Raw genomic sequence first — 13,748 nt, 5'->3', positions numbered from 1 at the left:
CAAGATTCTTCTGCCTCAGCCGCTGAAGCGCTAGGAGTACAATTATGAAGTTATGCACCACACACACAACCAGCTCCATTCTACTCTTAAAGGGCCAGATATTCCAAGAGGCTGTGAAGTGCTGGGATTTTATGAGGCCCTGCTTTCCACAAGGTTCATCTTTCTAAGAATTTCTTTCTTTCTTCCAATATCCTGACTAAATTATTTCGGAAAATTGGCAGTCTCAGCTTGCTCTTCTAAATGCTTTTGGCTCTGAGAAGAAAGTTCACCCCAAGCTCTATCCACCACCCCCACCCCATGGCTTAAAATTATCTGGGCCCACTTGATTCTGTGACCCCAAGGGGACTGTTTCAAAATCTCACAGAAACCAGATCCATCAGAAGCAGGTACACTTGTTACACTTTCTCACCATCCAGAAACTACCATCCAGTAGTGACTCAAAGCCCTAGACAGGTAAAATGCCCCCTTTAGGATTCAAGTTTTAGCGCCCCCTTCTGTACATTCATAGCAAATGCAGTTGTAAACAATGTGGTCAGTGCACTCAGAGCAGAGTAACTGTGCCTGAATGTCTTGCAGATGGCAAGGAGGAAACCATACTGCTGCATAGCTCTGACACCTCCAAAGCGACAATCAAGACCTTCTCTGCCCGGGTCCGCAGAGCCACAACCTCGAGGACAGAGAGGATATGGCCTGGAGGGGTCATTCCATATGTTATCGGAGGGAACTTCACAGGTCAGTATCCTAAGAAAGGCAATTTGGACTCCTGAGTATAAGTAGGAGAGACTTGGTGAGGCTGAGCAGATGCTGGGACATCCCTCACACCCATGGGACCTGGTCCATCACATTCAGGGAAAGTACTGTCCTTGTTGGGGATATGTCCTTTAAAAAAAAGAGAGGGGGGCGCTGGGAAGGTGGCTCAGTAGTAGAGTGTTTGCCTTGCATGCATGAGGCCCTGGGTTCGATTCCTTAGTACCACATAAGCAGAAAAAGTCCGAAGTAGTGCTGTGGCTCAAGTGGTAGAGTGGTAGCCTTGACCTGAAGAGCTGAGGGACAGCGCCCAGGCTCAGAGTTCAGGCCCCACAATCGACAAAAGAAAGAAAGAGTGAGAGAAAGAGAGAGAGAAAGAAAAATGGCAGGGTGCTGGTGGCTCAGGCCTATAATCCTAGCTACTCAGGAGGCTGAGATCTAAGGATTGCAGTTCAAAGCTAGCTCGGACAGGAAAGTCTGTGGAACTCTTATCTCCAATTAACCACCAGAAAACCGGAAGTGGTGCTGTGGCTCAAGTGGTAGAGCAATTGCCTTGAGCTGAAGAGCTCAGGGATAGTGTGCAGGCCCAGAGTTCAAGCCCCATGACCACCACCACCAACACTAACAACAAAAAACCTTGTTCGTAAAGCTTCATTAGTGAGGAATATTATTCTTCTAGTCTTTTAAAAAATATATATGTTTTTTAGCTGGGTGCCAGTGGCTTATGCCTATAATCCTAGCTACTCAGGAGACTGAGATCTGAGGATCACGGTTCTAAGCCAGCTTGGTCAGGAAAGTCCATGAGACTCTTCACAGAAAAAGCTAGAACTGGAGCTGTGGCTCAAGTAGTAGAGTGCTAGCCTTGAACAAAAAGAGCTCAGGGACTGTGCCCAGGTCCAGAATTCAAGCCCCCATACTGGCAGAAAACAATATATATATATATTTATATATATATATATATATAATTTTTAAGTAGTTATACAAAAGGGTTACCATTCAACATGTCAATTTATAAATACAATGTATTCTTTATCATTTCCCCACCCCTCCCAACCTAACTTCCCCATTCAATTTTCCTAGTTTCATTGGATTTACAGTGAATATGATGATTGTATTACGCCCCTTTCCTCTCTTCATTCAGCTGCCTCCTCCCTTTGACCCCCCCCCCCACTGTCACATTTCAGGTACCAGCTTCTTGGTATTCACTTTGTTGGACTGTGAGTTCATTTTTCTAAGGAGTTACATCATCTGAATTCTCCCCTGCACATACCATATTTTGGTTAAGACATTTGCGTACATTTGCATACAAGCCTGTATGTGTTTAGTCGTATACTTATAAACTAGACCTTGAAGGACAGACAGGTTTACACAGTGAGTAAGTGAGCACTGTGAACAGAACAGCTGCATGGGATGGCTTACCATTCTCTGCCCAGGGTACCCCCCTGGGCTGACTGCCCTCTTACCACCATCTACCTGAACAGTGCGCCACGCAGTAACCAGAGGGCATCAGTAGCCTGACTCCCCAGGTCCCAATCCTAGCTCCACCCTGGCAAATGACTTAATTTCTTTGTTCCCTGATCCCTGTACTTTGAATGGGGGGGGGATATGGATGTGTATGTTTTCTACTTTATAGAGCTGTTTTGAGGACTTCTTTCCCAGCATCATTTATAACTTCTACAGCACTTACCATGAGCCTAAAATCACTTGTATTTCTTTTACTTTTGTCTCTGCCCAAGCTCTGTAGGAGCAAGGATCTTCCCCTTCCCATCCACTTTCTCTTCTGTATGTCCAGCACTTTGGGCAGGGCCTGGCACAGCCAAGCCCTCACACATCTGCCCACCCCAGGCCTGCAGCTAGGACTATGCTGGTTGAATGCTGGAATCAATAGGCATACCAACCAACTTACCAACTTCTCTGTGCCCTTGGCGAGGCTTCACTTCCCTATGGCCCTGTGCCTCCACTGTGAAAGGGGATTGAGGAAGGCTGATGTCCTAATGACTCCCCACAACCACTGAGAACCACAGATAAAGAAGTCAGACCTAGAACTATATAGACAGACAGAGGTGCCTGGAGCTTGGGAGTTCTGGGACCTGCCCAAGCTGGTCATTCATCTTTGCTTATGGCTTCCTAGTGCCAGAACCTTAATCAGGCTAATCAGGCTAAGAATTGACCCAGCTCTCTAGGAGTCCCAAAATATGCTTGCAGAGAAAAATACACACCCAAAGATTGGCATGTAGGGTAATGACTAGGGAAATTGATCTTAGTACCTTAACTGTGTTTTTTCAAGTCCGGTGTGTTCTTTTGAGCAAAGACTTACATTACTTTTATCATAATTATTAATATACACACACACATACTAGAATTTCATTTTTTGTAAGGATTTTATTTATTCTGTAATTAGTAGAATTGCTATTTTGGTAAGAATGCTAGAAACAGTTTGGACTAGAAGTATTAAGGTATCTGAAAAAAGTAAACAGCTAAGTTATTCTCCATTCTGTGTATGTTGTGAGGGACAATGTGACACTACCCTCATATCTTCTGCACCATTGTGGGAGTTTCTTCCAGTACCTTTTTGTTTTCTAAGAAGGTATCTATTGGAAGTGGCACTGTGGCTCAAGTGGTAGAGCGCTCACCTTGAGCTGAAGAGTGCAGGGACAATGCCCAAGCCCAGAGTTCAAGCCCCACGACTGACACACACACACAAAAAAGAAGTTTTAATACTTTGAATGCAAGCAGTTAACGCACTTATAATTAGCAAGTTTTCAAAAGCCATTGGAGTAAGCTTTGTCTCCTCTGCTATGGCCTAGCCTCTGAGGATGGTATGACCCCAGGGGTGAAGTGACCAGCACTTGTTCTTTCTTCCAGGGAGCCAAAGGGCCATTTTCAAGCAGGCAATGAGACACTGGGAGAAGCACACCTGTGTGACCTTCATTGAGAGGACGGATGAAGAAAGCTTTATTGTGTTCAGCTACAGGACCTGTGGGTAAGTTCACATAAGTAAGGCCACCTAACCAGAGTCCCAGGCAACAGGTCAGAGGTCAAATGAGTCTTGAATTGTTTCTTTAACACGATGTATTTCCAGTGAGCTGGGTTCTACAGGAGTCCCGGGATTGCCATAAGCTCTTTGCCCTCTTTGAAATCACAGTCCCCATGGCAAAGCATGACTCCAAACAGATTTGTTCCTAGAGAGTCCTGTCACCAGAACAGCAGAGGACAGTGCTTTATACAGAGAGAGATTTAGATCAGTGACTCTACTGAGGTTCTGATGGCAGATGAGGTCATTTCTCCTTCTAGAACGATGCACAGAAGGCTGGGAATAATGGCTCAAGCCTGTGATTCTGGGCAGAGATGAGTGATTATGGTTCAAGGCCAGCTCAGGGCAAAAGAAGTTCAAGAGACTTTATCTCAGTAAATGGCTGGGTGTGGTGACAGGTGCGTGTTATCACAGCTACAGGAGGAGAACAATGGCTATGTGCAGTAGTGCACCCCTATTATCCCCAACAAAGTGGACAGGGAGCACAAGTAGGAAGATTGTAGCCCACACCTGCTTGGACATAAAGTGAGATCCTGCCTCGAAAATAACCAATGGAAAAGAGAGGTAGGCATGACGCAAGCAGCACAGTGCCTGTCTAGCAAGTGTGAAGACCTTATTTTAATACTCAATGTTGCTCCTCCCCAAAGAATACACACACACACACACACACACACACACACACACACACATACATGCACACAAAATTCTGCAAACAAACAAGTACTAACAATGCTAGGTTATAATTTTATTTACAGATGAATCTTTGTTTTGTTTATTTAAAAATTTATTGTTGTTGTGAAGGTATTGTACAGAGAGTTTACAATTACATACGTCAGGTAAAGAGTACATTTCTTTTTGGACAATGTCACCCCCTTCCCTTGCTCTCTCCTGGGTTTTGCATCCTGTTCCTACCCACAAGTTGTAAAGGTCATTTTCAACAGTATCCAGTGAGTACCATTGCTATATTTGTTCACCCTTTGTCCCTCCATTTCTGGGCCTCCCCTTTTATTCTCAAAGACATATAAATGAACAAACAGGACAAAAAGAAAAGAAAAGAGAAACAGCAAAAAAAGAGAAAGAAAACCTTGTTTCCATTTTTTTTACTTTGAGCTGCTTTTGCAGTGCTAGGGACAGAACCTAAGGCCTTGAAAATTCCAGACAAGCACTTGATCACCGCTATACAGCCAGCCCTATTTCTGTTTGAAAGGTCAGAAAAGAGCAGGACAGTTTATAATGAGAAAGCATACAGGCTATGGTGAGAATGTAACTGTCAGAAGTATTTATGCACCAAATAACATGGCATCAAAATCATAAAACAAACCTAGAAATTTCAAGGGGATATGGACAGAAACATTGGCAGGGAGATATTTGGTTCATTTCTGTCAATTCAAGAAGGGCGGCACCAAGCTGGCTAAAAAAATAAGCAGATACTTTTAGAGGGTTTGGACTATGATTACTATAGTTTAATTCTGTAGATCTATCAGATTGATAGCAGTTTTTAACTACCTACAAAAGCTTATAGACCTCGTCCCTCTATTAGGCATTAAGGACATCCCCAAAAGCTGGAAGTGAGGGTGTGGATCAAGGGGTAATGTGCTAACCTTGAGCAGAAAAACATTAAGAGAGAGCTCAAGTCCCTGAGCTCAAGTACAGACACCAAAAAAAGGGCATCTGGTGCTTCAACATGTATTTTCTGTTATTAAAAAAAGGTCACCAAGGTAGCACAGGAATAGATGAGAATTATTTTTAGAATAAGTGTATTTTCATATATATATATATATATATATAATATATATATATATTCAAACCAAAAGTCAATATCATCTTTGTTGATGCTAATTCTAGAAGCATTTCTGTTAGAATCAGAAGTTAAAGATGTTTGTGGTTACCACAGTTATTTAATATTGTTTTGGAAACACTACTATAATTAGACAGAAGAATGAAATAAACACATGAATATTGGCAGGAGTAAGATAAAGTTTTCATTATTGAAAATTAATGTGACTATGTGCCCAGGAAACCTAGAAAATCAATTGAAAAATAATTAGAAACCCAGAGACTCTACTAAGATACCTGATCACAAAATAGATAAGCTGTTCTTTATTCATGAAATAGGTCACTTTTTCTTCTGGTGCTGGTAATGGGACTGGAACTTAGGACCTCATGCTCTCGCTTGACTTTTTTTGCTCGAAGCTGGCACTCTACCAGTTGAGCAACATCTCTGCTTCTGGCTTGTTTGCTGGTTAATTGGAGATAAGAACCTCATAGGCTTTTCTGCCTAGGTTGGTTTTTAACTGTGATCCTCAGATCTCAATCTCTTGAGTAGGATTATAAGTGTGAGCCACCAGTGCCTGGCAGGTTGATATATATATTTTTTTTATGATGGGGAAAATACAACTTTTTCAAAAGTTGTGTATTTCAAAGCAAATATCTTTTTATACATTTATGGCATTTCTAAAGACAGAAATTCCACCTGTCTCTTGTCCTTAGAGATGTCCTAGCCCTTCACCCCAGCACTCGAGGTGTGGTCTTATTCTAGGGAGGGAAGCTATTTCTTTCTTCATTTCCTTTCTTCCTTCCTTCCTTCCTTCCTTCCTTCCTTCCTTCCTTCCTTCCCTCCTTCTTTCCCTCCCTGCCTCTCTCTCTCCTTCCCTCCCTTTCCTCCTTTCTCTCCCTCTCTCCCTCCCTCCCTTCTTCCCTCCCTATTCTCTTCCTCCTTCTCCTCCTCCTCCTTTTGTAATGGTACTGGGGCATGAACTCACAGCCTCACACTCTCATTTGGCTTTTATTCTCAAGGCTGGTGCTCTACCACCAGAGTTGTCCTCCAATTCCAGCTTTTTACTGATAGTTGGAACTGAGAGTCTCTTGGATTTCTCTACTTGAGCTGGCTTAGATCTCAACCTCCTGAGGAGTTAGGATTATAGGTGTGAGCCATCAGTGTCCAGCCATTTCTTTCTTCTGATTCTCAAGAGCATCTGTGACCACCAGAGAGACTGCAGTGCATTTTTGGAGGGAATTTCTGCAGTGGGTGGAATGTTGCACACTGAGATCTCGTCTACTGCTGATGAGCTGTATTTCTTTGACACACTACGCAGAGGGCAGCGTGAGTGGAAAGGTTTGCCTCTTGCACTGGATATCCCCTGCCCTGCTGACCTGAGTGTTCTATATTTTCCAGCTGTTGCTCTTATGTTGGGCGCCGAGGAGGGGGTCCACAGGCCATATCCATTGGGAAAAACTGTGACAAGTTTGGCATTGTGGCTCATGAGCTGGGCCATGTGGTTGGGTTCTGGCATGAACATACCCGGCCCGACAGAGACCAACATGTTACCATCATGAGGGAAAACATCCAGCCAGGTAAGGAGGACTGTATGGAGTCTGAAGGCAACAGCCACAGGGACATGAAGGAGTGAAAGAGAGGGCCTGCTGGGAACTGACCAAAGCTGCTAGTTAAATGTTGGAGACAGCAACTTGACTTTGCAGGTGTGTGTCCCACTATGGCCACTGTCTACCTGTGGCCTTCCTGGGAAGACATCTTCCCAGCTAAAGCTTGTAGGTTAGAGCAGAGGCAAAATAATGATTTTCTGAGTTGGAAAGGACAAGGAAACCCAGTCCCATTTCCAGAATGGAACAGAATTGTCCAGAATGCAGTAGCAGCACTAGAACTGATCAGCGCTTCCCAAAAGAGGAAATCTCCTGGCATCTCTCACGAGGCGTTTTTGATGACTCTGGCAACACATCTTTTTGAAACTGCAGTGTGGTTATGAATCCCTATAAATTCAGCCTTTCTGCCTCGTAGTATTCTTCCCCAAGGCGGATAGCATGTCTAAATGTAAAATAAAATCTTATATTAGATCGCTTGGTATAAAACTAGATATTCAACATGAAAAGAGCTACTCGAGTTATATGATTGCTTTTGGAGAATCTAAACTGGGAAATATTTGCCACTGAATTTAGCTCTAATCATTTTCTTTTCTTTCTCTAAATTGCAAAGTCAGATTTTACCTTTTTAGTACTGGGGACTGATCTCAGGGCCCCTTGAGCCCCCCCCCCCGTCCTGGTTTTTGACAAAATGTTTTATTTGTAGACAAGCAGAGTGCCGACCAGAGTGCCAACAGAGATGAAGAATTTTGAGGGGCATTTGAGGAAAAGGTGCTGGGTAGTAGGACTGAGAGAACACAAGACTTACCTATGTTTTGAATTTCTGATCTATTGAAAAACAAAACGAAACAAAATACCACAAGACCCTCAGACCCTGGTGTCTGAGCAGTTTGGCTATAGGAGCTGTAGGAAGTTCTTTTGGGCCCTCCTCCCTCCTCTGCCTCTTTATAGGTGCTGCCTTGGGTTTTCAAAGGCCTTAACAGAGTGTTGTGTCACAGGTCAGGAGTATAATTTCTTAAAAATGGAAGCCGGGGAAGTGAGCTCTCTGGGTGAGACGTACGACTTCGACAGCATCATGCACTACGCCCGGAATACCTTCTCAAGGTCGGAACCTTCACTTGGGCCATCTGTGTTTTATTGTGCCTGTGTAGTCTTGGGTTGGATTCCTGAGGTCTGCCGAGAGCTAGCCGATCTCTGCATGCTCCTAGTACGGCTGGCCTGTCTGTCCTTGAAATACAGTGGCCTCTGGGCTGCAGTGAAATATAATCTAATCAGGCTCCTGCTAATAAGATGGAATCCCAATGTGAAGCTGGCACTCGATCATATCCTAATGTCACAAGCAGCAAACTGGAAAGGGGAGACTGTGGAGAGGTCGGCTGGGACAATAGCCCTGGGGCTTGTATAAAATTTCTAGTGAGTGCGGGCATCTTCAAAGCACATCCTTGTATAACAGGGAGGCCTCCCATTCTCCTAGATGGGGGTTGGTTTATTAGACGCCTTGTCAGAGACGGAGAGATATAAATTACTGACTCATTCCAAAAGGAAAGGAAAAAGCTTAAGGGAGCCCAGGTAGCTGGGATCAGAGTGAGAAAGAGGTCCTGGATCGTATGCCTGCAGGTCACAGGTAATAATAGTTCCTATCCAAATAGTCAGAACCAGCTATTTAAGGCTGGTGCCAACAGGATCTGTTCTCGAGAGCTGGAGGGATGTGCTGTGCTGTACAGATATTTAGTGTTCACTGTTTTGCCCCTGCTTCTAGGTCACATGCATGTTCTGTGTGTAGAAATGTTTCCCAACTAGTTCCCATTTTTTTAGGTTTTCTCACCCTTACTTAAAGGAGGCACACAGTGCAAATGTTTTTCCTTGCTTGGCTTTCTTTCCAGTCTCCTCTTAAAACTAGCTGTTTGTGTCAGGTACTGGCAACTCACATCAGTAAACTTAGCTACTCAGGATGCTGAGATCTGAAGATCCCAGTTCAAACTGCCCAGAATGGGCAGTTAAATCCATAATATTCTTTATTTCCAGTACCCAGCAAAAAGCTGAAAATGGAGGTATGGCTCACATAGTAGAACACCATCATGAGTGAAAAAGCCAAGGGAGTGCACAAGGCCCTCAGTTCAAGCCCCAGGGAGTGCACAAGGCCCTCAGTTCAAGCCCCAGTATCAGAGCAACAACAAAAACCAAACCCAAACCAAAAAACTAGCTGTTTGTGTATTTCCTCATTTCCCTAAGGAGGTATAAGGTGATTCCCAGAACCTACCCAGTACAGCAAGGGAAAAAACAAAAACAGGTGAAAATACTAGGGAGAAAGAGAGCGAAAGTAATAGCAGAAAGCTTTGTGTAAGTCTGTGATAAATTCATATGTGCTTTCTTGAGGATGGCAGCAAATCCTGCCCTGTGCTTCCTACAATCCCAGCAAAGAAAAATACCCCGTTGCTTGAGTCTCCATGTGCATAATGATTAAAGTGAACTACTGGCTCAGACATCAGCTCCCTGAACCCAAAGGGACACTCGTCTCCAAAGGTCCTTTGTTCTTGAGTAGAGAGTAACCATCAGCATCCTACTGATGGGGTGGCAGGATTGTTAGATCTCAGCATCCAGTTCTCTCAGGATGCTGTTCCTCTAGCCACAAGCTGGTTCAGTGCTGACATTAGTTCCTGCCAAGTGGCGATTCCCATGACTCTTAACAGATGAGTTTTGTCCAAGTTGGTATTATCAGCCACACACACTCTGGATTCTTTACTTTTCTCCTAGATCTTTCTGAAGTGCATCAAGGGGCATCTTGGTGAAACATGGAAATCACTGATGCCAGAGTAGGATGGCTGGGCTGCAGCCCCAGTTCTCCATAAGCAGTTAGCTACGTAATTGGCTACAGTGTCTCTCCTCACATTCATGAGCCTCAGTCTCCTCATTTAAAGGCTGAACCAGGTGTTCTCTGAGCATCTTTCAGTTCTAGCCTTCCTGTTGCAGTGGGAGAGAGGATGACAGATATGGTCTTATTCATTGCTGTACAGGAACCCAGAAGCTGGCAGGGCACCCTCTTCCAGACTCTGGGACTTTGTAGGGGAAGACCCAGAAAAAGCAATGGAGTGGGAAGGATGAGAGATCACCCCACAAATGTCAGAAATAAATGTGTGAGTGTTGGGACTTGGCTGACCTCCCCCACCCTTACCCCAGTTTAAGATATGCCATGAGGAATCGCCAAATATTACTTCTTCTCCCAGTAGCTTCAAGATGGTACATAGAAGCAAAGTATTAATTTTGTTAGAGAATGAATGTCAAGTTGGCCCAGTTGAGTAGCTTAGGTCTTATTCTGTAGCTGTCATCACTCTTCAAATTGCTTTATAATTTATTTCTTCATTATTGTTAATTTGTTAAGTGTGTGTGTGTGTGTGTGTGTGTGTGTGTGGTGTGCATGCACGCACAGGTCCTGGGGCTTGGACTCAGGACCTAGGTGCTGTACTTGAGTTTTTTTGCTTCCACTTGAACCACAGCTCCACTTCTGGCTTTTTGGTAGTTAATTGGAGATAAGTCTTATGGACTTTCCTGCCTAGTCTGGCTTTGGGCTAGGATCCTCAGATCCCAACCTCCTGAAGATAGGATTACAGATGTGAACCACCAGTGCCCCAACTAACCTATTAATTTTTATCTCCTGCATTGTTCTCTCCTTCTCTAGACTGAGAACCCTGGGCACAGAGACTATCTCATTCTCTTCTATTCCTCAGCACCCACTAGGGTGCCTGGCACATAGTAGGTATTCAATAGATATTTATTAAGTTTGTACATTAATGAGTGAGTTCAGAGGGTCCTAGGAGAGCTGTGGTACTGATGAGAGAAGGAATCTTTATTGTTCTCATTGCTAGTCTTTCTGTTCACCCACAAATGTGGTAGTCACTTCACTAGGGCCCCTCTTTTTTTCCCCAAATTCTTTATTGTGATTAAGTGATTACATAATTTCCCAAATTTCACAGTATTGTGGGATAGTGATGTTTAGCTAAAGTCACAAACACCTTCTAACTTTCATGGGACAAATTGTCTATCATGGTCTATAACATTTATGAGTTCTATGAGCTTTGCGATACAGTTATTTCTTCCACATTGGGTGGTATGCACATATCTTTTGTTTTGCGTGGCATCAGCTGTTCCCTCTTTCCCACTTGTTCCCTCCCTCCCATCGCTGCCATTGAGTTGCTTAGTTCATTTTGATCAATGTCCAGTGCAGTTGATGGGTCCCGCTGTTGTATGTTTTTCCCTGATTCCCTCTAGTTCTGTGTCGTCCTCCTGGTTTCCCTCCAGTGTGCACATCTATACCATATATGTGATCGGCAGCATGGGGTTATTTAGTAGTGATTCAACCAGATGAGTGGAAGTCCTTTGTTTCTTAAGCCTTGTTAACTTTGTCGTATCACCTTACATTTTAGATTTAACATCCACTTTTCAGGGAGACCATGTGCCGTTTGTCTCTTTGCTCTTGGCTTACCTCGCTCAAGATGATTTCTTCTACTTACACCCATTTCTCTGCGAATGCCATTATTTTGTCCTTTCTAATGGCTGCATAATATTCCATTGCGTATAGATACCACAATTTTTGGATCCAATTATCTGTTGTGGGACATCTGGGTTGTTTCCATATCCTGGCTATTGTGAAGAGTGCTGCAATAAACATGGAGGTGCACATGTCCTTGTATACTGGTTCCTGTTGTTCAGGATAGATACCTAGATGTGGTATGGCTGAGTCATAGGGGAGGTCAATATTTAGCTTTCTGAGAACCCTGCAGACTGCTTTCCAAAGTGGTTGTATGAGTGTACATTCCCACCAGCAGTGTAATAGGGTTCCTCTTTCTCTGCATCGCTGGGGCCCCTCTTTACGTCTGTCGTACATAGAGACTGGAAGAAGGGCACAGCCTTGTTTATGTCTGCTATATGCCAACTCTGGCCTAGAACTCAGAGCCAGAAGCCAGCATTTTCCTTTCTTGTCTTCCTTTAAATATCTATTTTGTTCCAAGATCTCTGTTTTATAATCTTATCCCCTTTGCCCCCAGATAATAACCATTTCTAAGGCTGTTGTCAGAGTAAATGATTTTATCAGCACTGAGCAGATGAACTCCTTAGGCCAAACCCATGAAATAATCATTCCTCCTCCCAAGAACCTAGAATCTCCAGGAAGAGGTTGGCCAGGGCTCAGCACCTGGGTGTGATGGGCAGCTAGAAGCAGAGCACTTCCCCCTGAGGTAGATTTCTCTTGCTACTGCTTCCTGCCAAACCTGGTGCCTTCATTCAAACAGCAGATTCTTCTTTTTCTAATACTTTGAGCTAGAAAGCTATTTCGGTCTATGGATCCTTACTGGTGAACTTTCCTGACATTTTGTCAAAAGTCTTTCTGTTCCTTGACTCCAGGTTATTACTCTGGTCACATATCTTCTGGGCTGGGCCATCCGTGTCTTTGCTTCTCTAAAAGCACAACCAATAAAAGCCTGTAGAACATAGGGTCATCTGTGGACAAAGCTTTTCCTGCTGCTGGGGATCCGTCTCCATGTCCCTTTACAATGGAGCTGTCTCCTTCCAACTCTGTTCCCTCTGGTTTATTGCAGTTCCTCCCTCCTTCCCTTTGTCAGACCCAGGCTGAGGAAGAGTTGCATCTTTGGAGGTTTTGTCGGGCACAGATCCAGGCAATGAGGAGACAGTTCCCTAGTACAGGAGTGTCTTTGTTTGGAGAACTCAGAGCTGACTGTTTTATTGCCTCAAGCATCTAACAGCTCACTTTCAGCTTAGCAGTAGAATGTCAATGTCAGGAGCTGTCCATTCTAGAATCAATGTACCTAGGGATGGCTCTTGTAGACAGTTCAGAGCCCAGCTCCTTGCTAGCAGCTCAGGAATGAGCTGGGATGTCCCAGCTCCAAAGAGTTGAGTGTGAGCCAATGGTACATCTGCTGCTTTGGCTGCAATGCCTTCGGTGTTCTTAGTGATGTCATTTAATGCACATCAAGGCACATCCTTGAGCAGTGGGAAACTGGTTGGAAGGAGCAAGATGCCCAAAGGTAGGCTTCAGACCTGTCTGGGTTCAAGGGCTGGCACTCTGTTACTGCTCTGTCTTCTAAGCCAGTCACTTCAGACCTATGGACTCTGTTTTCTCACTTACAAAAAGGACACTTGCAGCATCTATGATGGACTTGCCTCCCAGCGTGTTATATTACACATAAAGTGCCCAACTGTGGGCCTGGCACACAGGAAATTCCTGAGAATGGTATAGGGAACATGGTCTTCTCACCCCAGGCCTGCTGTTAGCTTGGGCTGCTTAGAAAATGTGGTGATTCATAGGTGTGTAGTATAAAATTCCTTTTCAGGGTAACAATTACAAGCATAGCACAACTGGGTGCCAGTGACTCATGTCTATAATCCTAGGTACTCAGGAGGCTGAGATCTGATCATTGTGTTTTGAAGCCAGCCCAGGTAGGAAAACCCATGGGACAAAAAGTAAAAGCTGGAAGTGGAGCTGTAGCTCAAGTGGTAGAATGCTCTCTGAGTTCAAGCCCCAGTGTACACACACACACACACACACACACACACACACACACACACACACACACAC

General features: G+C 44.2%; 1 protein-coding gene across 1 annotated transcript in view; it reads left to right on the top strand.

Annotated features, from left to right (window-relative positions):
• Tll2 (tolloid-like 2) overlaps nt 1-13,748 on the top strand; it is a 107,394-nt gene that overhangs the window by 58,589 nt on the left and 35,057 nt on the right. Inside the window, exons 4-8 of the mRNA XM_013017559.1 lie at nt 577-732; nt 3,613-3,730; nt 6,957-7,135; nt 8,158-8,288; nt 9,649-9,704. Of these exons, the coding sequence (XP_012873013.1) occupies nt 577-732; nt 3,613-3,730; nt 6,957-7,135; nt 8,158-8,288; nt 9,649-9,704 (640 nt within the window). The remainder of the gene's footprint in view (nt 1-576; nt 733-3,612; nt 3,731-6,956; nt 7,136-8,157; nt 8,289-9,648; nt 9,705-13,748) is intronic.

This window comes from Dipodomys ordii, unplaced genomic scaffold (assembly GCF_000151885.1).
Source record: "Dipodomys ordii isolate 6190 unplaced genomic scaffold, Dord_2.0 Scaffold36, whole genome shotgun sequence".
Taxonomy (NCBI): Eukaryota; Metazoa; Chordata; class Mammalia; order Rodentia; family Heteromyidae; genus Dipodomys; species Dipodomys ordii.
Note: the sequence above shows the minus strand (reverse complement) of the source record. Positions and strands in the feature narration are given on the sequence as shown.